Source organism: Plectropomus leopardus, chromosome 15 (assembly GCF_026936395.1).
Source record: "Plectropomus leopardus strain MGB_pleo_1.0 chromosome 15, ASM2693639v1, whole genome shotgun sequence".
Taxonomy (NCBI): Eukaryota; Metazoa; Chordata; class Actinopteri; order Perciformes; family Serranidae; genus Plectropomus; species Plectropomus leopardus.
This window is the reverse complement of record NC_142190.1, coordinates 1,357,692-1,382,493: the sequence shown is the minus strand read 5'-3', so window position 1 is coordinate 1,382,493 and position 24,802 is coordinate 1,357,692. Positions and strand designations below refer to the sequence as shown.

General features: G+C 35.6%; 1 protein-coding gene across 4 annotated transcripts in view; it reads left to right on the top strand.

The window, feature by feature from the left end:
• The window catches only part of LOC121938644 (glutamate receptor 1-like), a 148,677-nt gene extending 125,659 nt beyond the window's left edge, over window positions 1-23,018 (top strand). For 3 of the 4 annotated variants that reach the window (XM_088088067.1, XM_088088065.1, XM_088088066.1), the window contains one exon: window positions 18,510-23,018. In XM_088088067.1, coding sequence (XP_087944193.1) covers window positions 18,510-18,728 — 219 coding nt within the window. In that variant the 3' untranslated portion in view covers window positions 18,729-23,018. The remainder of the gene's footprint in view (window positions 1-18,509) is intronic. The other variant, XR_015778855.1, reaches the window with a different exon arrangement.
• The last annotated feature ends 1,784 nt before the right edge of the window (window positions 23,019-24,802 follow it).

The window sequence follows — 24,802 nt, the reverse complement described above, 5'->3', positions numbered from 1 at the left end:
CCAAAAACTGCTGAAAACCACATTAAACCACATAAAATAGCCGTCCAAGACACGCTGTAGCATAGAAAATTGCAAAAATTCCATAAAACAGAAACATTTTACATGTGGGGAAAAATGACCGAAAATGCAAGGCTATAGTATGGCAAAAATGTCAAAATATGACATTTTCCAAAAACTGCTGAAAACCACATTAAACCACATAAAATAGCCGTCCAAGACACGCTGTAGCATAGAAAATTGCAAAAATTCCATAAAACAGAAACATTTTACATGTGGGAAAAATGACCGAAAATGCAAGGCTATAGTATGGCAAAAATGTCAAAATTTGACATTTCCCAAAAACGGCTGAAAACCACATTAAACCACATAAAATAACCGTCCAAGACATGGTGTAGCATAGAAACTTTCAAAAATTCCATAAAACAGAAAAATTTTACATGTGGGAAAAATGACCGAAAATGCAAGGCTATAGTATGGCAAAAATGTCAAAATATGACATTTTCCAAAAACTGCTGAAAACCACATTAAACCATATATAATAGCTGTTCAAGAAACGCTGTAGCATAGAAAATTGCAAAAAGTCCCCAAAACATAAAAAACTTGACATGTGGGAAAACTGACCAAGAATGCAAGGCTATAGTATGGCAAAAATGTCAAAATATGACATTTCCTCAAAACTGCTGTAAGCCAAATTAAACCACATAAAATAGTTGTTAAAGACACGCTGTAGCATAGAAAATTGCAAAAAGTCCCCAAAACACAAAAATTTGACATGTGGGAAAAATGACCAAAAATGCAAGGCTATAGTATGGCAAAAATGTCAAAAAATCACACGTCCCAAAAAGACATTTTATTTTATGGAAATCTTGGCTGTTTTTCAAAAACTATGACGTGTCTCTGCATGCAATTTTAATAGATTGCTTTTTGTCCAGAAACCTTTTCCTTCTTTTATTTTGTTTTGTCATTTTAGTCAGTCACCAGATCCTCGGAAGGATGAAATGCGAAAACCCAGGATTGGTAGACAAAGGTTAAAACTGCTCGAGGCAGGCTTTATTCAATGATCAAAATGTCAAAAACGTATATCAAAAGCAACAGTAACCTTACTCCTTTTTATGGGAGTTACATATACAGTCAAACACAAGGTGTAAGCAAGGTAAGTCACAGCACAAAAAGCCCCAAAAAGCACACACAGTGATCTGCTGTTCCTCTTTATCTGGAGGTCCATCGTGTCATCACTCTCTCCACTGTCCGTCTCTCCTCATTGGCTGGCCGTGGGCGTGGTGTGTTCGGTTAGAAACTTCTTTCTCCTGCTTGGGGAGTCATGTTTAGGTAGAAGCAGCTTCTTCTTCTGCTGGGGAATTTCCACCAAAACATTTGGATTCCTGTTACTGATTGTTCAAACTGTTGATTCAAGAACATGTTAAAAATGCTCAAGAAGCAGAGTGCCACTGTTTGCATATTAATGAAGGGGTTAATTTCCCATAGAGGGATGAAACAGCTTGGGTTCAAATCTGGGTCTGAGTCTCCAATCTTATCTGATCTCCCACCAGTCATGTTTTGGCAATTTTCTGCATTTTCATTTGTTTTTTAGACATGCTATATTATTATATTTTGGGAAAATTTTGCAACATTCTGTTACTAATGCATGTCTCGGCAGGCTATACTATACTATTTTATGTGGTTTTCAGCTGTTTTTTTGTACATGTCATGATTTCACATTTTTAGAAATATTATGCGATGACAAACAGATTATGATGTCATATCCCCAAAACAGCTGAAAAACACATTAATCCACGTAAAATAGCGTTCCAAGACACGCCATAGCATAGAAAGTTACAAATAGTACCCACAATACAAAAATTTGACAAATTTGATTTTTGGGATAAATGACCAAAACTGCAAGGGAATAGTATGGCAAAAATGTCAAAATGTGAAATTTCCCAAAAACTGCTGAAAACCACATTAAACCACATAAAATAGCCATCCAAGACACGCTGTAGCATAGAAAATTGCAAAAAGTCCCCAAAACAAGAAAATTTGACGTGCGGGAAAAATGACCAAGAATGCAAGGCTATAGTATGCCAAAAATGTCAAAATTTGACATTTCCCAAAAACGGCTGAAAACCACATTAAACCACATAAAATAGCCGTCCAAGACACGCTGTAGCATAGAAAATTGCAAAATTTCCCCAAAACAAGAAAATTTGACATGCGGGAAAAATGACCAAGAATACAAGGCTATAGTATGGCAAAAATGTCAAAATTTGACATTTCCCAAAAACGGCTGAAAACCACATTAAACCACATAAAATAACCGTCCAAGACACGCTGTAGCATAGAAATTTTCAAAAATTCCATGAAACAGAAAAATTTTACATGTGGGAAAAATGACCGAAAATGCAAGGCTATAGTATGGCAAAAATGTCAAAATATGACATTTTCCAAAAACTGCTGAAAACCACATTAAACCACATAAAATAGCCGTCCATGACACGCTGTAGCATAGAAAGTTGCAAAAAGTCCCCAAAACAAGAAAATTTGACATGCGGGAGAAATGACAGAAACTGCAAGGCTATAGTATGGCAAAAATGTCAAAATTTGACATTTCCCAAAAACGGCTGAAAACCACATTAAACCACATAAAATAGCCGTCCAAGACACGCTGTAGCATAGAAAATTGCAAAATTTCCCCAAAACAAGAAAATTTGACATGCGGGAAAAATGACCAAGAATGCAAGGCTATAGTATGGCAAAAATGTCAAAATTTGACATTTTCCAAAAACTGCTGAAAACCACATTAAACCACATAAAATAGCCGTCCAAGACACGCTGTAGCATAGAAAATTGCAAAATTTCCCCAAAACAAGAAAATTTGACATGCGGGAAAAATGACCAAGAATGCAAGGCTATAGTATGGCAAAAATGTCAAAATATGACATTTTCCAAAAACTGCTGAAAACCACATTAAACCACATAAAATAGCCGTCCAAGACACGCTGTAGCATAGAAAATTGCAAAAAGTCCCCAAAACAAGAAAATTTGACATGCGGGAAAAATGACCAAGAATGCAAGGCTATAGTATGGCAAAAATATCAAAATATGACATTTTCCAAAAACTGCTGAAAACCACATTAAACCACATAAAATAGCCGTCCAAGACATGCTGTAGCATAGAAAATTGCAAAATTTCCCCAAAACAAGAAAATTTGACATGTGGGAAAAATGACCAAGAATGCAAGGCTATAGTATGGCAAAAATGTCAAAATATGACATTTTCCAAAAACTGCTGAAAACCACATTAAACCACATAAAATAGCCGTCCAAGACACGCTGTAGCATAGAAAATTGCAAAATTTCCCCAAAACAAGAAAATTTGACATGCGGGAAAAATGACCAAGAATGCAAGGCTATAGTATGGCAAAAATGTCAAAATATGACATTTTCTGAAAACTGCTGAAAACCACATTAAACCACATAAAATAACCGTCCAAGACACGCTGTAGCATAGAAATTTTCAAAAATTCCATGAAACAGAAAAATTTTACGTGTGGGAAAAATGACCAAGAATGCAAGGCTATAGTATGGCAAAAATGTCAAAATATGACATTTTCCAAAAACGGCTGAAAACCACATTAAACCACATAAAATAGCAGTCCAAGACACGCTGTAGCATAGAAAATTGCAAAATTTCCCCAAAACAAGAAAATTTGACATGCGGGAAAAATGACCAAGAATGCAAGGCTATAGTATGGCAAAAATGTCAAAATATGACATTTTCTGAAAACTGCTGAAAACCACATTAAACCACATGAAATAACCGTCCAAGACACGCAATACCATAGAAATTTGCAAAATTTCACCAAAATAGAAATATTTGACATGTGGGAAAAATGACCGAAAATGCAAGGCTATAGTATGGCAAAAATGTCAAAATATGACATTTTCCAAAAACTGCTGAAAACCACATTAAACCACATATAATAGCCGTCCAAGAAACGCTGTAGCATAGAAAATTGCAAAAAGTCCCCAAAACATAAAAAATTTGACATGTGGGAAAACTGACCAAGAATGCAAGGCTATAGTATGGCAAAAATGTCAAAATATGACATTTTCCAAAAACTGCTGAAAACCACATTAAACCACATAAAATAGCCGTCCAAGACACGCTGTAGCATAGAAAATTGCAAAATTTCCCCAAAACAAGAAAATTTGACATGTGGGAAAAATGACCAAGAATGCAAGGCTATAGTATGGCAAAAATGTCAAAATTTGACATTTTCCAAAAACTGCTAAAAACCACATTAAACCACATAAAATAACCGTCCAAGACACGCTGTAGCATAGAAATTTTCAAAAATTCCATAAAACAGAAAAATTTTACATGTGGGAAAAATGACCGAAAATGCAAGGCTATAGTATGGCAAAAATGTCAAAATATGACATTTTCCAAAAACTGCTGAAAACCACATTAAACCACATAAAATAGCCGTCCAAGACACGCTGTAGCATAGAAAATTGCAAAAAGTCCCCAAAACAAGAAAATTTGACATGCGGGAAAAATGACCAAGAATGCAAGGCTATAGTATGGCAAAAATGTCAAAATATGACATTTTCTGAAAACTGCTGAAAACCACATTAAACCACATGAAATAACCGTCCAAGACACGCAATACCATAGAAATTTTCAAAAATTCCATAAAACAGAAAAATTTGACATGTGGGAAAAATGACCAAGAATGCAAGGCTATAGTATGGCAAAAATGTCAAAATATGACATTTTCCAAAAACTGCTGAAAACCACATTAAACCACATAAAATAGCCGTCCAAGACACGCTGTAGCATAGAAAATTGCAAAATTTCCCCAAAACAAGAAAATTTGACATGCGGGAAAATGACCAAGAATGCAAGGCTATAGTATGGCAAAAATGTCAAAATATGACATTTTCCAAAAACTGCTGAAAACCACATTAAACCACATAAAATAGCCGTCCAAGACACGCTGTAGCATAGAAAATTGCAAAATTTCCCCAAAACAAGAAAATTTGACATGCGGGAAAAATGACCAAGAATGCAAGGCTATAGTATGGCAAAAATGTCAAAATTTGACATTTCCCAAAAACGGCTGAAAACCACATTAAACCACATAAAATAACCGTCCAAGACACGCTGTAGCATAGAAATTTTCAAAAATCCCATAAAACAGAAAAATTTGACATGTGGGAAAAATGACCGAAAATGCAAGGCTATAGTATGGCAAAAATGTCAAAATATGACATTTTCCAAAAACTGCTGAAAACCACATTAAACCACATATAATAGCCGTCCAAGAAACGCTGTAGCATAGAAAATAGCAAAAAATCCCCAAAACATAAAAAAGTTGACGTGGGAAAACTGACCAAGAATGCAAGGCTATAGTATGGCAAAAATGTCAAAATATGACATTTTCCAAAAACTGCTGAAAACCACATTAAACCACATAAAATAGCCGTCCAAGACACGCTGTAGCATAGAAAATTGCAAAATTTCCCCAAAACAAGAAAATTTGACATGTGGGAAAAATGACCAAGAATGCAAGGCTATAGTATGGCAAAAATGTCAAAATTTGACATTTCCCAAAAACGGCTGAAAACCACATTAAACCACATAAAATAACCGTCCAAGACACGCTGTAGCATAGAAATTTTCAAAAATTCCATAAAACAGAAAAATTTTACATGTGGGAAAAATGACTGAAACTGCAAGGCTATAGTATGGCAAAAATGTCAAAATATGACATTTTCCAAAAACTGCTGAAAACCACATTAAACCACATAAAATAGCCGTCCAAGACACGCTGTAGCATAGAAAATTGCAAAATTTCCCCAAAACAAGAAAATTTGACATGTGGGAAAAATGACCAAGAATGCAAGGCTATAGTATGGCAAAAATGTCAAAATTTGACATTTCCCAAAAATGGCTGAAAACCACATTAAACCACATAAAATAACTGTCCAAGACATGGTGTAGCATAGAAATTTTCAAAAATTCCATAAAACAGAAAAATTTTACACGTGGGAAAAATGACTGAAACTGCAAGGCTATAGTATGGCAAAAATGTCAAAATATGACATTTTCCAAAAACTGCTGAAAACCACATTAAACCACATGAAATAGCCGTCCAAGACACGCTGTAGCATAGAAAATTGCAAAAAGTCCCCAAAACAAGAAAATTTGACATGCGGGAAAAATGACCAAGAATGCAAGGCTATAGTATGGCAAAAATGTCAAAATATGACATTTTCTGAAAACTGCTGAAAACCACATTAAACCACATGAAATAACCGTCCAAGACACGCAATACCATAGAAAATTGCAAAAGTCCCCAAAACAAGAAAATTTGACATGCGGGAAAAATGACCAAGAATGCAAGGCTATAGTATGGCAAAAATGTCAAAATATGACATTTTCTGAAAACTGGTAAAAACCACATTAAACCACATGAAATAACCGTCCAAGACACGCAATACCATAGAAATTTGCAAAATTTCCGCACAACAAGAAAATTTGACATGTGGGAAAAATGACAGAAAATGCAAGGCTATAGTATGGCAAAATGTCAAAATATGACATTTTACAAAAACTGCTGGAAACCAAATTAAACCACATATAATAGCCGTCCAAGACACGCTGTAGCATAGAAAATTGCAAAAAGTCCCCAAAACATAAAAAATTTGACATGTGGGAAAACTGACCAAGAATGCAAGGCTATAGTATGGCAAAAATGTCAAAATATGACATTTTCCAAAAACTGCTGAAAACCACATTAAACCACATAAAATAGCCGTCCAAGACACGCTGTAGCATAGAAAATTGCAAAATTTCCCCAAAACAAGAAAATTTGACATGCGGGAAAAATGACCAAGAATGCAAGGCTATAGTATGGCAAAAATGTCAAAATTTGACATTTCCCAAAAATGGCTGAAAACCACATTAAACCACATAAAATAGCCGTCCAAGACATGTAGCATAGAAATTTGCAAAATTCCATAAAACAGAAAAATTTTACACGTGGGAAAAATGACTGAAAATGCAAGGCTATAGTATGGCAAAATGTCAAAATATGACATTTTCCAAAAACTGCTGAAAACCACATTAAACCACATAAAATAGCCGTCCAAGACACGCTGTAGCATAGAAAATTGCAAAAAGTCCCCAAAACAAGAAAATTTGACATGCGGGAGAAATGACAGAAACTGCAAGGCTATAGTATGGCAAAAATGTGAAAATATGACATTTTCTGAAAACTGGTAAAAACCACATTAAACCACATGAAATAACCGTCCAAGATATGCAATACCAAAGAAATTTGCAAAATTTCCCCAAAATAGAAAAATTTGACATGTGGGAAAAATGACCAAGAATGCAAGGCTATAGTATGGCAAAAATGTCAAAATTTGACATTTTCCAAAAACGGCTGAAAACCACATTAAACCACATAAAATAGCCGTCCAAGACACGCTGTAGCATAGAAAATTGCAAAAAGTCCCCAAAACAAGAAAATTTGACATGCGGGAAAAATGACCAAGAATGCAAGGCTATAGTATGGCAAAAATGTCAAAATATGACATTTTCCAAAAACTGCTGAAAACCACATTAAACCACATAAAATAGCCGTCCAAGACACGCTGTAGCATAGAAAATTGCAAAATTTCCGCAAAACAAGAAAATTTGACATGTGGGAAAAATGACCGAATATGCAAGGCTATAGTATGGCAAAATGTCAAAATTTGACATTTCCCAAAAACGGCTGAAAACCACATTAAACCACATAAAATAACCGTCCAAGACACGCTGTAGCATAGAAATTTTCAAAAATCCCATAAAACAGAAAAATTTGACATGTGGGAAAAATGACCGAAAATGCAAGGCTATAGTATGGCAAAAATGTCAAAATATGACATTTTCCAAAAACTGCTGAAAACCACATTAAACCACATAAAATAGCCGTCCAAGACACGCTGTAGCATAGAAAATTGCAAAAAGTCCCCAAAACAAGAAAATTTGACATGCGGGAAAAATGACCAAGAATGCAAGGCTATAGTATGGCAAAAATGTCAAAATATGACATTTTCCAAAAACTGCTGAAAACCACATTAAACCACATAAAATAGCCGTCCAAGACACGCTGTAGCATAGAAAATTGCAAAAAGTCCCCAAAACAAGAAAATTTGACATGCGGGAAAAATGACCAAGAATGCAAGGCTATAGTATGGCAAAAATGTCAAAATATGACATTTTCTGAAAACTGGTAAAAACCACATTAAACCACATGAAATAGCCGTCCAAGACATGCTGTAGCATAGAAAATTGCAAAAAGTCCCCAAAACAAGAAAATTTGACATGCGGGAAAAATGACCAAGAATGCAAGGCTATAGTATGGCAAAAATGTCAAAATATGACATTTTCTGAAAACTGGTAAAAACCACATTAAACCACATGAAATAACCGTCCAAGACACGCAATACCATAGAAATTTTCAAAAATTCCATAAAACAAGAAAATTTGACGTGGGAAAAATGGCAGAAAATGCAAGGCTATAGTATGGCAAAAATTTCAAAATATGACATTTTCTGAAAACTGCTGGAAACCAAATTAAACCACATATAATAGCCGTCCAAGAAATGCTGTAGCATAGAAAATTGCAAAAAGTCCCCAAAACATAAAAAATTTGACATGTGGGAAAACTGACCAAGAATGCAAGGCTATAGTATGGCAAAAATGTCAAAATATGACATTTTCCAAAAACTGCTGAAAACCACATTAAACCACATAAAATAGCCGTCCAAGACACGCTGTAGCATAGAAAATTGCAAAATTTCCCCAAAACAAGAAAATTTGACATGTGGGAAAAATGACCAAGAATGCAAGGCTATAGTATGGCAAAAATGTCAAAATTTGACATTTCCCAAAAATGGCTGAAAACCTCATTAAACCGCATAAAATAACCGTCCAAGACACGGTGTAGCATAGAAATTTGCAAAAATTCCATAAAACAGAAAAATTTTACATGTGGGAATAATGACCGAAAATGCAAGGCTATAGTATGGCAAAAATGTCAAAATATGACATTTTCCAAAAACTGCTGAAAACCACATTAAACCACATAAAATAGCCATCAAAGACATGCTGTAGCATAGAAAATTGCAAAAAGTCCCCAAAACAAGAAAATTTGACATGCGGGAGAAATGACAGAAACTGCAAGGCTATAGTATGGCAAAAATGTGAAAATATGACATTTTTTGAAAACTGCTGAAAACCACATTAAACCACATGAAATAACCGTCCAAGACACGCAATACCATAGAAATTTTCAAAAATTCCATAAAAAAGAAAAATTTGACATGTGGGAAAAATGACCAAGAATGCAAGGCTATAGTATGGCAAAAATGTCAAAATATGACATTTTCCAAAAACTGCTGAAAACCACATTAAACCACATAAAATAGCCGTCCAAGACACGCTGTAGCATAGAAAATTGCAAAAATTCCCCAAAACAAGAAAATTTGACATGCGGGAAAAATGACCGAGAATGCAAGGCTATAGTATGGCAAAAATATCAAAATATGACATTTTCCAAAAACTGCTGAAAACCACATTAAACCACATAAAATAGCCGTCCAAGACAGGCTGTAGCATAGAAAATTGCAAAAATTTCCCCAAAACAAGAAAATTTGACATGTGGGAAAAATGACCAAGAATGCAAGGCTATAGTATGGCAAAAATGTCAAAATTTGACATTTCCCAAAAACAGCTGAAAACCACATTAAACCACATAAAATAACCGTCCAAGACACGCTGTAGCATAGAAATTTTCAAAAATTCCATAAAATATAAAAATTTGACATGTGGGAAAAATGACTGAAAATGCAAGGCTATAGTATGGCAAAATGTCAAAATATGACATTTTCCAAAAACTGCTGGAAACCAAATTAAACCACATATAATAGCCGTCCAAGACACGCTGTAGCATAGAAAATTGCAAAAAGTCCCCAAAACATAAAAAATTTGACATGTGGGAAAACTGACCAAGAATGCAAGGCTATAGTATGGCAAAAATGTCAAAATATGACATTTTCCAAAAACTGCTGAAAACCACATTAAACCACATAAAATAGCCGTCCAAGACACGCTGTAGCATAGAAAATTGCAAAATTTCCCCAAAACAAGAAAATTTGACATGTGGGAAAAATGACCAAGAATGCAAGGCTATAGTATGGCAAAAATGTCAAAATTTGACATTTCCCAAAAATGGCTGAAAACCTCATTAAACCGCATAAAATAACCGTCCAAGACACGGTGTAGCATAGAAATTTGCAAAAATTCCATAAAACAGAAAAATTTTACACGTGGGAAAAATGACTGAAAATGCAAGGCTATAGTATGGCAAAAATGTCAAAATATGACATTTTCCAAAAACTGCTGAAAACCACATTAAACCACATGAAATAGCCGTCCAAGACACGCTGTAGCATAGAAAATTGCAAAAAGTCCCCAAAACAAGAAAATTTGACATGCGGGAAAAATGACCAAGAATGCAAGGCTATAGTATGGCAAAAATGTCAAAATATGACATTTTCTGAAAACTGGTAAAAACCACATTAAACCACATGAAATAACCGTCCAAGACACGCAATACCATAGAAATTTGCAAAATTTCCGCACAACAAGAAAATTTGACATGTGGGAAAAATGACAGAAAATGCAAGGCTATAGTATGGCAAAATGTCAAAATATGACATTTTACAAAAACTGCTGGAAACCAAATTAAACCACATATAATAGCCGTCCAAGACACGCTGTAGCATAGAAAATTGCAAAAAGTCCCCAAAACATAAAAAATTTGACATGTGGGAAAACTGACCAAGAATGCAAGGCTATAGTATGGCAAAAATGTCAAAATATGACATTTTCCAAAAACTGCTGAAAACCACATTAAACCACATAAAATAGCCGTCCAAGACACGCTGTAGCATAGAAAATTGCAAAATTTCCCCAAAACAAGAAAATTTGACATGTGGGAAAAATGACCAAGAATGCAAGGCTATAGTATGGCAAAAATGTCAAAATTTGACATTTCCCAAAAACAGCTGAAAACCTCATTAAACCGCATAAAATAACCGTCCAAGACACGGTGTAGCATAGAAATTTGCAAAAATTCCATAAAACAGAAAAATTTTACACGTGGGAAAAATGACTGAAAATGCAAGGCTATAGTATGGCAAAAATGTCAAAATATGACATTTTCCAAAAACTGCTGAAAACCACATTAAACCACATAAAATAGCCGTCAAAGACATGCTGTAGCATAGAAAATTGCAAAAAGTCCCCAAAACAAGAAAATTTGACATGCGGGAGAAATGACAGAAACTGCAAGGCTATAGTATGGCAAAAATGTGAAAATATGACATTTTCTGAAAACTGCTGAAAACCACATTAAACCACATGAAATAACCGTCCAAGACACGCAATACCATAGAAATTTTCAAAAATTCCATAAAACAAGAAAATTTGACGTGGGAAAAATGACCAAGAATGCAAGGCTATAGTATGGCAAAAATGTCAAAATATGACATTTTCCAAAAACTGCTGAAAACCACATTAAACCACATAAAATAGCCGTCCAAGACACGCTGTAGCATAGAAAATTGCAAAATTTCCCCAAAACAAGAAAATTTGACATGCGGGAAAAATGACCGAGAATGCAAGGCTATAGTATGGCAAAAATATCAAAATATGACATTTTCCAAAAACTGCTGAAAACCACATTAAACCACATAAAATAGCCGTCCAAGACAGGCTGTAGCATAGAAAATTGCAAAAATTTCCCCAAAACAAGAAAATTTGACATGTGGGAAAAATGACCAAGAATGCAAGGCTATAGTATGGCAAAAATGTCAAAATTTGACATTTCCCAAAAACAGCTGAAAACCACATTAAACCACATAAAATAACCGTCCAAGACACGCTGTAGCATAGAAATTTTCAAAAATTCCATAAAATATAAAAATTTGACATGTGGGAAAAATGACTGAAAATGCAAGGCTATAGTATGGCAAAAATGTCAAAATATGACATTTTCCAAAAACTGCTGGAAACCAAATTAAACCATATAAAATAGCCGTCCAAGACACGCTGTAGCATAGAAAATTGCAAAAAGTCCCCAAAACAAGAAAATTTGACATGTGGGAAAACTGACCAAGAATGCAAGGCTATAGTATGGCAAAAATGTCAAAATATGACATTTTCCAAAAACTGCTGAAAACCACATTAAACCACATAAAATAGCCGTCCAAGACACGCTGTAGCATAGAAAATTGCAAAAAGTCCCCAAAACAAGAAAATTTGACATGTGGGAAAACTGACCAAGAATGCAAGGCTATAGTATGGCAAAAATGTCAAAATATGACATCTTCTGAAAACTGGTAAAAACCACATTAAACCACATGAAATAACCGTCCAAGACACGCAATACCATAGAAATTTTCAAAAATTCCATAAAACAGAAAAATTTTACATGTGGGAAAAATGACCGAAAATGCAAGGCTATAGTATGGCAAAAATGTCAAAATATGACATTTTCCAAAAACTACTGGAAACCACATTAAACCACATATAATAGCCGTCCAAGAAACGCTGTAGCATAGAAAATTGCAAAAAGTCCCCAAAACAAGAAAATTTGACATGCGGGAGAAATGACAGAAACTGCAAGGCTATAGTATGGCAAAAATGTGAAAATATGACATTTTCTGAAAACTGCTGAAAACCACATTAAACCACATGAAATAACCGTCCAAGACACGCAATACCATAGAAATTTTCAAAAATTCCATAAAAAAGAAAATTTGACATGTGGGAAAAATGACCAAGAATGCAAGGCTATAGTATGGCAAAAATGTCAAAATATGACATTTTCCAAAAACTGCTGAAAACCACATTAAACCACATAAAATAGCCGTCCAAGACACGCTGTAGCATAGAAAATTGCAAAATTTCCCCAAAACAAGAAAATTTGACATGCGGGAAAAATGACCGAGAATGCAAGGCTATAGTATGGCAAAAATATCAAAATATGACATTTTCCAAAAACTGCTGAAAACCACATTAAACCACATAAAATAGCCGTCCAAGACAGGCTGTAGCATAGAAAATTGCAAAAATTTCCCCAAAACAAGAAAATTTGACATGTGGGAAAAATGACCAAGAATGCAAGGCTATAGTATGGCAAAAATGTCAAAATTTGACATTTCCCAAAAACAGCTGAAAACCACATTAAACCACATAAAATAACCGTCCAAGACACGCTGTAGCATAGAAATTTTCAAAAATTCCATAAAATATAAAAATTTGACATGTGGGAAAAATGACCGAAACTGCAAGGCTATAGTATGGCAAAAATGTGAAAATGTGACATTTTCTGAAAACTGCTGGAAACCAAATTAAACCACATATAATAGCCGTCCAAGAAACGCTGTAGCATAGAAAATTGCAAAAAGTCCCCAAAACATAAAAAATTCGAAATGTGGGAAAACTGACCAAGAATGCAAGGCTATAGTATGGCAAAAATGTCAAAATATGACATTTTTCAAAAACTGCTGAAAACCACATTAAACCATATAAAATAGCTGTCCAAGACACGCTGTAGCATAGAAAATTGCAAAAAGTCCCCAAAACAAGAAAATTTGACATGTGGGAAAACTGACCAAGAATGCAAGGCTATAGTATGGCAAAAATGTCAAAATATGACATTTTCTGAAAACTGGTAAAAACCACATTAAACCACATGAAATAACCGTCCAAGACACGCAATACCATAGAAATTTTCAAAAATTCCATAAAACAGAAAAATTTTACATGTGGGAAAAATGACCGAAAATGCAAGGCTATAGTATGGCAAAAATGTCAAAATATGACATTTTCCAAAAACTACTGGAAACCACATTAAACCACATATAATAGCCGTCCAAGAAACGCTGTAGCATAGAAAATTGCAAAAAGTCCCCAAAACATAAAAAATTTGAAATGTGGGAAAACTGACCAAGAATGCAAGGCTATAGTATGGCAAAAATGTCAAAATATGACATTTTCCAAAAACTGCTGAAAACCACATTAAACCACATAAAATAGCCGTCAAAGACATGCTGTAGCATAGAAAATTGCAAAAAGTCCCCAAAACATAAAAAATTTGAAATGTGGGAAAACTGACCAAGAATGCAAGGCTATAGTATGGCAAAAATGTCAAAATATGACATTTTCTGAAAACTGCTGAAAACCAAATTAAACCACATGAAATAGCTAGTCAATTTATGCCATAGCATAGAAAGTTGCAAAAACAGCTAAAAACACAAAATTTTGACATGTGCTAAAAATCAACGAAAATACAAGGCTATAGTATGGCAAAAATGTGAAAATATGACAATTTCCAAAAACTGCTGAAAACCACATCAGACCACCTAAAATACCCGTCCAAGACATACAATAGCATAGAAATTTGCAAAATTTCCCCAAAACAAGAAAATTTGACATGTGGGAGAAATGACCAAGAATACAAGACTATAGGATGGCAAAAATGTCAAAATGTGACATTTCCCATAAACTGCTGGAGACCACATTAAACCACATAAAATAACTGTCCAAGACACGGCGTACCATAGAAATTTTCAAAAATTCCCTGAAACAGAAAAATTTAACATGTGGTGAAAATGATCAAAAATGCAAGGCTATAGTATGGCAAACATGTCAAAATATGACATTTTCCAAAACCTGCTGAAAACCACATTAAACCACATGAAATAACCAGGATATATACTCTATAACATAGAAAGTTGCAAAAACAGCTTAAAACAGAAAAATTTGACATGTGGGAAAAATGACTGAAAATGCAAGGCTATAGTATGGCAAAAATGTCAAAATATGACATTTTCCAAAAACTGCTGAAAACCACATTAAACCACATAAAACAGCCATTCAACACACGCCATAGCATAGAAAGTTGCAAAATCGGCTAAAAACACAAAACATTGATATGTACAGTAAACCACATAAAAATAGCCTATCGAGACACGCCATTGCATACAAAGTTGCAACAATGGCCATAAACACAAAAATTTGACATGTGAGAAAAATGACCGAAAATACAAGGCTATAGTACGGCAAAAATGTGAAAATATGGCATTTTCCAGAAACTGCTGAAAACCACATTAAACCACATAAAATAGCTGGCCAAGACACGCAGTGGCATAGAAATTTGCAAAAATTCCCCAAAACATAAAAAATTTGACATGTGGGAAAAGTGACCGAAAATGCAAAGCTTTAGTCTAACAAAAAAGGCAAAATATGACATCTTCTGAAAACTGCTGAAAACTAAATTAAACCACATACAATAGCCAGTCAACACACGCCATAGCATAGAAAGTTGCAAAAACAGCTAAAAACAAAAATTTGTCATGTAGTAAAAATGACCGAAAATGCAAGGTTATAGTAAGGCGAAAATGTAAAAATATGACATTTTCCAAAAACTGCTGAAAACCACATTAAACCACATAAAATAACCGTCCAATACACGTAATATCATAGAAATTTGCAAAATTCCCCCAAAATACAAAAATTTGACATGTGGGAAAAATGACCGAAAATGCAAGGCTATAGTATGGCAAAAATGTGAAAATATGACATTTTTCAAAAACTGCTGGAAAACCACATTAAACCATGTAAAATAGCCGTCCAAAGCAAGCCGTAGCATAGAAAATTGCAAAAAGTCCCCGAAACATAAAACATTTGACATGTGGGAAAAGTGACCAAGAATGCAAGGCTATAGTATGGCAAAAATGTCAAAATATGACATTTTCCAAAAACTGCTGAAAACCATATTAAACCACATGAAATACCCGTCAAAGACATGCCTTAACATCGAAATTTGCAAAAATTCCCCGAACAGAAAAATTTGACGTGGGAAAAATGACCAAAAATGCAAGGCTATAGTATGGCAAAAATGTCAAAATATGACATTTCCCAAAAACTGCTGTAATCCACATTAAACCACATAAAATAGGCCTCAGACATGCCGTAGCATAGACAATTGCAAAAAGTCCCCAAAACACAAAAATTTGACATGCGGGGAAAATGACAGAAAATGCAAGGCTACAATGTCAAAATGTGACATTTCCCAAAAACTGCTGAAAACCACATTTAACCACATAAAATAGCCAGTTGACACACGCCATAGCATAGAAAGTTGTAAAAACGGCCAAAAACAAAAAAACAAATTGACATGTGGAAAAATAACTGAAAATGCAAGGCTATAGTATGGCAAAAATGGCAAAATATGACATTTCCCCAAAACTGCTGAAAACCACAAAAACACACATAACACACATTCCGAGACACGTGTTTTTGGCCCTTTTTGCAACATTCTATGTCATGGCGTGTGTCAGCATGCTATTTTATCCAATTCTGCTTATTAATACAATTTTCAGCTTTTTATTTTGAAGTGTCATCTTCGTCATTTTTCGCCATCCTATACAATGACGTTTTATCAACAATTTATATCATGAGAGTTTTCGCCATGTTTTTCAACATTCTATATTATGGCGTGCCTCCACATGCTATTTTATCTGATTTCTTTTTGACATGTCATATATTGATATTTTTCCTCATACTGTGACATATCTCGAAATGCTTTTTTTTAATGCATTTCATGTCCCCCAAGTCATTAAAAATTATTCACATCGGAATAGTATAGTGTGCTCAAAAATCATCAAAAACATCATTGTATAACCTGTCGCCCAAAAGTTATCAAAAACATCATTATATAGTATCTCGCTCAAAAATTATAAAAACATCATAGTATAGTATGTCTGCCAAGAGTTAGCAAACATAAAAAAACATTGTATGGTATTAGTGTAAAATGAGCAAAAAACGTAATAGTATAGTATGTCATCGAAAAGTATAACATAGTATAGTATGTTGCCCAGAACTCTTCAAAAATCAATCAGCATGTTGTCAAAAATGGCGACAAAACATCACAATATGGTTGGTCACTAAAAATAATGAAAACGTTATGCTGTTGCTGTGGTCCTGTCTGAGGCTGCGCCTGTGTCGTGGGCCTTGGATGCACTGATGCTGTGATCCTGCTCGACGGGACCTTCTTCTGCCGTTATGTGTCATGCAGTGTGTGTAATAGTTCAATATGTCCTTAAAAATGTTTTAACAGTCGACTGTTTGCCTGCAGGCATCATATTTTAGAGTGACGCAGGTGCCGTGCCGTGTGTGTTACTGCAGATGTAGTATTGTAGTATGATATATACTTGGTTTGTCAGATGTGGGAGTGCTGGCTCTGAGGTGTTTGAGAGCGTTCGAGCCGCTCCGGTAAATGAATAAACGTGGGATTTATTCGTACCAATCTGCCTGACGACTGTCGGAGCCGAGCAGCCAGCGGCGAGGGAGCGTGGGAGCCTCAGAGGCCTGATCCAGGATATTAACTCTGGATCCACGTCGTTAGTTTCCCTGAGAGGAGAAACACGGAGAGAGAGAAAGAGTTCACTCTGCTGCTGTTACACTGCTGACGACCGAAAACACACAGACACGTGTGAGTCGACGCTCAGCGGGACTTTTTCTTCACAAAAAATACTCAAGTTTATGTTACGGTGCATGCAAATGACAGGCTTCATACAAATTTTTACCAATAAATTTACATAATTTTTCAATGATTTTCCTCCTGAAATGACCTCTGATACTCCTCACTTCTTTTTTTATTATTTTATAAAAACATTTTTAAGAAAAAAAAAACAAAAAAAAACAATCTGTAGTAAAATAAGTACAACTTACATGCTCCTTTCCTTGGCCAAATTTAAAAAAAAATGTCTTAAGTGCTTAAAAATGAAATTAAACAAATTTTGTTATATTTAGTTGCATTTAAATATTCAGTTAAAATACTGTTGGGAATTCATAATTTCTTTTTAAATGAAAAAATACTGAAAATAACCGATGAGGAGTTTCAATGTGTCATTAAAATTTGCTTTCAATTAATGGAAAACATATATATATATATATATATATATATATATATATATATATGTATCATAATGAAACGGCAATGGGTAATTTTAAAAAATGACCTAAAATATTGCATAGAAATTACCTAAAAATTACTCCCTAAAAATTCGCAAAAGAAAAAACAAACAAGGAAATAACCTGACCCCAAAAGAAGCTCTAAATATATATATTTTTAATCTATAAAATCATTTAAAATACATAATTATAACAATTCTAAATACATTTTCTAATAATTTTCTGTCTGTTTCTTGCTTGTTTTTTTCTTGTCACCTTTTATGAATTTCTTGATATTTGCAGAACATTTCTTGCTCGGTGTCTCGTCGCCTTTTTGCAACGTTTTTAAAATTAAATGGAACCAATCTGCTGTGAAAGAAGTGACGACGATCCAACTTACTTTTCTGTCTTTTCCATCTTGCAGGAGCTCATTGATGCGGCCATGACGAGCGGAGGAGGAGGAGGAGGAGGAGGCACAGCAGGGGGCGTTTATGGAGGAGGAGGAGGAGGAGGAGGAGGAGCATCAGGGCTCGGAGGAGAGAACGGACGCGTGGTGGCGCACGATTTCCCGAAAGCCGGAGCTCAAGGTTTACCCTGCATGAGCAAAGCTGCCGGCCTGGGACTGTCCTCCACGGGCATGTGATCCAAACGGAGACTCCTGATTGGACGCTTCTGTCTGTCTGTCTGTCTGTCTGGCTGTCTGTCTGTGAGTAAAGAAAGAAGAAAAAAGAGGAAATTAAATGACTTTAGGGATGAAAATGAGAAAAAAGAACAAGAAAAAAAAACAGCATTGTTGCGAGGCAGAAGGATGAGCGTCCGCCGTGACTGAACTCTGATGACCAGAGGACACCTGAACACAACGCACGCTCCTGCAGAGACGAGCGACTGGGCTTAACAAACTCTTTTTCTACGAGCGCTGTCTTAATCTAAACGCCTCCTCTTCTGCAATAATAGAACCAGAGGAGGAATCCTTTTTTTAATTTATTTTAAATTAATGCACCTGCTCTTCTCTTCTTTTGCTCTTCATCCCGCCCTTCACTCCTCTTCCTCCAGTTCAGCAGCTTCGTCACATTCACGCCAAACGCCACCGTCATACCTGAAGAGTCTGAGCATGAAAATTAACACACAGACACGTGTTGGTGATGAACGACTCGAGGAAACTGCTGATGAGATTCAGGAGAAAATCTGATCAGTGAGCTGCCTCCAGAAAAATAATAATAATTTTAAAAAATGTATATATACATATATACATATATATATATTTATTTGTACACATAAGTAAATATCTATATCTATATATATATATATATATATATAGATATAGATATAGATATATATAGATATATAGATATATATATATAGATATATATATATAATAATACACACGAAGGCAGTTGTGTCACATGCTGAGTTTTCTGCACAGAATGCTTTTTGTTTTTGTATATTTTGTGGCGAACGTACGTTGTGATGTGATGTTGGAGGTCTTCATCGGTCCAAACACTTTGACCTGAAATGTCCCCGCGGCACCAGAATGCGACCTGCAGAGACAGAGAGAGAGCACTGAAATAAAACATCCATTAATGAAACAAAAATAGCCGCCTTTATGTGAAATTTTGTTGTAATTTGTCATATTTTGGAGTTGTGGCCAAAAACATATTCATGACATCACCGAGACCTTGACCTTGAGTCCAAGTGGACGTTGAAAATTATAAGAAATTCCCTAAAGGTGTTCTTGAATTTGAAGACTGCTGTCCAATCACAGAGCTAAAGGGAACGTCAAAAACTCATCACATGTCCAGAGGTTTGGCTCGGTGGGTAAATCAGGCGGTTAGCGTGCCGAAGGTTGATGGTTCAAGTCTTACCTGGGACAGGTTAATTTTGAAGACTGGAACTAAAGGAAACATCGAAAACATGAAGTTAGGTTGAGAGACATGAAGAACAGTCAAGAGACAAGAAGTTGTGGGAAAGACAAGAAGTTACGTTAAGAGACAGGAAAGTCAGTCAAGTTACAGGCAGTTAGGTTGTGAGACAGGAAGTTGAGGTGAGAGACAGGAAGGTTAGTCAAGTTACAACAAGTTAAGATGACAGACAGGAAGTTGAGTGAAAGTAAAGGACTGGAATAGGAAAGTCCGGAAAGTAGCAGAGTAGTGAGGTAGGAAAGTCAGGAATAGTACGACACAGCCAAGCATGAGTCTGGAAAGATGAAAGAAGAAGATGGTACATCCCTTAGGTCCTAAAACGAATGCAATGAACACTTTAACAGTTAAAAACACACAATTGTCTCCTTGTCTCCTGAATCTTTATATACTGAATACTGAATTTTCCCAGCCAAGAACTTAGCTGATTTATCGGCCTGACTCATATATCAGCCGAGTTTTCGACAGACGTCACTGCCGATACTGAATTTTCCGTTTCATCACCATATGACCCTTATATCAGCAGGGCAGAGAGATATATAAGCCGATATTTTATTTTATTTATGCTATAAAATATCATTTGGCTGTAGATTCATACAGTTTAGACACTGACTGTGATACTGCAGAACAAATTAAGGCACCTAAAGTTTGGCGATATATCATTTTGGCCGATAAATCAGGTGAAGTTTTCCTGAAACAGGTAAAACCAGTATTGGCAGATGCGTCTGTCGAAATGAAGGAATATCCGCCTGGCTCATATCAGTCGAGTTTTCGACAGACGTCACTGCCGATACTTTTCTGTTTCAACACCATACGACCCAAACATCAAAAACATATCGTTTGACTGTAGATTCATACAGTTTAGACACTGATTGTGATACTGCAGAACAAATGAAGGCACATAAAGTTGAGCAATACATTGTTTTAGCCAAAAAATCATGTGAAGTTTTCCCAAAACAGGTAAACCAGTATCGGCAGATGCATCTGTCGAAATCAAGGAATATTGGTAAAGAAATGTCAAAGTAAAATCTGAGGTAATTTAGAAACTGTGACGTTTTAATATTCAAGTGTATAGTATTTTGTTTGTGACACAGTTGTCTCCTTGTCTTGTATATGTATAGTTTTCGCCAATTCTGGCATTATTCCGTAAAATTTCAGCCATGGATTTTGTACTGTTGTAGAAACATGTTGCTTGTGAGGCTCGAACTGCCAACTTCTGAGACTCCAACCGGCCGGGTTATCCCTGAGCCACACTTCAGTTAATCATGCTGTTGTGGACGTTCTCTTTACCTTTAAGCACATTTGAACAACACCTTTTAAAAGTCACCTGTCCCAAACAAGGCTCAAACCCACAACCTCAGACACTCTAACCGGCCATTTAACCCACTAAGCCAAACCTCCAGACACTTTGACTGTTTTCGACTCTTGTTTAGACAGCAGTCTTTAAAACTCTGTCCTGGATAAAGTTCAATCTCACAACCTGAAACACTCTTAAAGCAAATCCTGCTGACACTTAAACTACTTTCGGCATTCTTTTTTCTTCTACAGCTGCTTGTAAAACTCACGTGTCCAAAGTGGGATTTGAACCAGTAATCATGTAATTTGCAAGGAAGCGCTCCAACCAACTGAGCTAAACCGACTTTCACAGAAATGAACGACCGCTTCAGCTGGAGTTCACCAGTACCGCAACATATGTGATGATGTGAGGGCCCGTTCATCGCTGCTTGCAGCTTTAATTATTATTGTTTTTTTTAAACATCACTGTAATTAATTTCAGAGTAATTACCGGCCATCCTGAGCACGTTCAGGTCCTTTCGGATCCACGTGAGTGTGAATAAATACTGGTGCACAGACCTCAAATGTTTTGGATCTGTGAAGATCTCTAACTGATGTTCTCTGCAACAATTTTTATTGGAGCTGCACTGATTAATTGATGAGTGGATTAAAAGAAAATTAATTGGTAACTATTTAGAACATTTAATAATCGTAAAGAGCAAAAAAAAAACTTTGCTGTTTTCCCGCTTATTATATTATATGATTTTTTTTTTGTCATACATAATAATCGGGAAATTTGATGTCACCATTGTGCCCGCCACAGTTGATCAATCAGCTTTTTTAGATTTTAGGATGTTTCTATAATTTCAGGACATTTCTAGGATTTTAGGATGTTTCTATGAATTTTTTTATGTTTATAGGGTTTTGCAAAACAAAAGTGACATCTTTAAATAAAATTCAATAAAACTCCTTTGATTTTAAATGGATAGCCATCCCATTGCTCAATCAACTAACCCTTGCAGCTCTATGTGAGTTAATACGTTCAGAAAAAAATAGCTGGGAATGAATAAAAAATGCAAATTTAGAAAAAAATTCTTCACCACTTTGACCACACAAAGAAACACTGCAGACACACATTTTTGTTTTTTTTAACGTCACTTTTCTAGCTCCACTTTCTTCTGTACGACCTGCAGCTTTTGTCTTTGCATTTCTTTCTGTGTTGTCAGAGTGTTAAAGATGTTTTTTTTGTTTTTAAGTCGCAGTGGGAGGAGCTCTCTGAAGTAAAACGATAAATGTCCACATGATCACACGATGCAGCGAACTTGAATATTTTTATGTCCTCAAGTATTATCGTTTCAGACTGCAGATGTTAACAGCTACAAAGTTTAGAAAGTGTTGTTCTGTTCATTTTTTTTAGGTGGTCATGCCGTTTGCTTCATTATTTTACAGGAAGAATAAAAACAGCACCGTTTGTGTGAATCTTTCTTTAACCTGGAGGTCGAGTGACGTTCACTGAACCACAAACACGACCTTTACCGCTAACAGAAACCTGCTCTCAACTTTTTATACTCTGAAACTGAACAAATATCAGGAATATCGCTTCACATTCGTATGATATGAATGAAACTGTGCCGAGGTTCACTTTTTCTTTTTTTTTTATTAATTTATCAGTTTATGATCGTTTTGATTTATTTAATTACTTTCAGATAAGTTACTCTATTTAATAAAAACTCTGAACATCACCTTGACTCTTGTCGTTTTTTTGTACTTTAATAAACACTGTGACACGGACACGAAGCTTGATTTGTTTGGGGGCCACTTTTGAAAAATGACAGCAGGCCAGGGGCCAAATGCAGCGGACCCACACATGCTCCTAGGATCCCCGGACTTTTCTCAGATTTCAGGACATTTCCAAGATTATTTGGGATGTTTCTAGGACTTCAGGAAATTTCTATAATTTTAGGGCATTTCTAGGATTTCAGGACATTTCTTTGATTTAAGGCCGTTTCAAGTATTTTAGGATATTTTTCAGATTTTAGGAAGTTTCCAGGATTTTTGGACAATTCTCTGATTTTAGGAAATTTGCAAGATTTTAGAACATTTCTTAGATTTTAGGATGTTTCTAAGATTTTCTTTCGACGTTTCTAGTATTTTACGATGGTTTTCGAATTTTTAGGATGTTTTGTGGAGTTTAGAACATTTTTTAAATTTTAGGAAATTTTTATAATATTGGGACATTTCTCGGATTTTGGGATGTATCTAGGACTGTAGGGCATTTTTCGGGATTTTTTTTTAAGTTTCTAAGATTTTAGGGCAGTTTTAAAAATTTTAGGAAATTTCTATAATTTTAGGACATATCTGGATGTTATAGGGTTTAGGGATGTTTCTAAGATTTTAGGGCAGTTCGCATATTTTAGGCTGTATCTATTGTAGGACGTCTCGGATTTTAGAAAATTTCTTTTTTGGACATTTCTAGTATTTCAGGGCATCAGTGTCTCAGCTGTGTCCTCTGTCGGGGGTGTGGAGGATCCTCCTCTGGCTCTTTTTTTGATCAACAAGCTCTATTTTGATGCTGTTTTATGTCTCTGACACCTTATGGAGACTAAAAGGACAAAAACTATTCACAGTGTGAATCACTTTATTTTTACTGTGAATTAGAAAACGGTCGGGGGCCACCTGGCACTCTGTCGGGGTCCAGATTTGGCCAGGGGGCCCTAAATTGAATATAACTGCTTTATAGTCTCTTAAAGATAAATTAAAATGTTGACAAAACAATCTCCACGTACGGTCCACTTACTCGTTTCGGAGCTTCAGACCGGTTCTCTCGCCTTCGTCAGCAGACGTTTTGTCTTTCTGTTGATCTGTAACGACAAAAAGTTCAGAATCTGAACACCAAAAAATCATTATTATGGATGAATACAAAGCCTATTTTAATAAGGTAGTAGGCTACTTGTGTGCTAAATCTCCTGTATTCCTGTAAGACAAGGTAGAAGAACAGGGGATTTGAAAAAAAAGCATATTTACATTCATAAAAAGAGGCCAGCTGGTTTTGTTTGGTCCGTTCTATTCTTGCTGCTGTGCTGTCATTAATATCTGCGGTTTGTTTTCCTCGTCCATCATGTTTTAAAATAATTTGATGACGCTCAGCCGGCGACACCAGATGGGAGGTTAAATCAGATTTTATCTTCCAGCTCGACACGAGATGCATCAGGACTCTTTATTTCAGTCTGTCGGAGGAAAAAAAAAACGGCTCTGAAAGGTCGGCGCACACTGTGACTTCCACTTCACTTATCGGCCATTATTTGGACCAACTGGCAGAAATGACACTTTCTGAGCATAAACGCCGTCTGCAGAGAGACGTAACATGAGCCTCTGTGAAAGTTTCTCCGTTTAGACATCGGGCTCAAAGAGAGACTGGAAATTTAAAAAAATAAAAAAACTGTTTGCTGACAGCAGGAGGCATTTCTGACAAGCAGCACTCCGAAAATCCACCTTCGACTGACTGACGGGGAAACTCGAGCCCGCC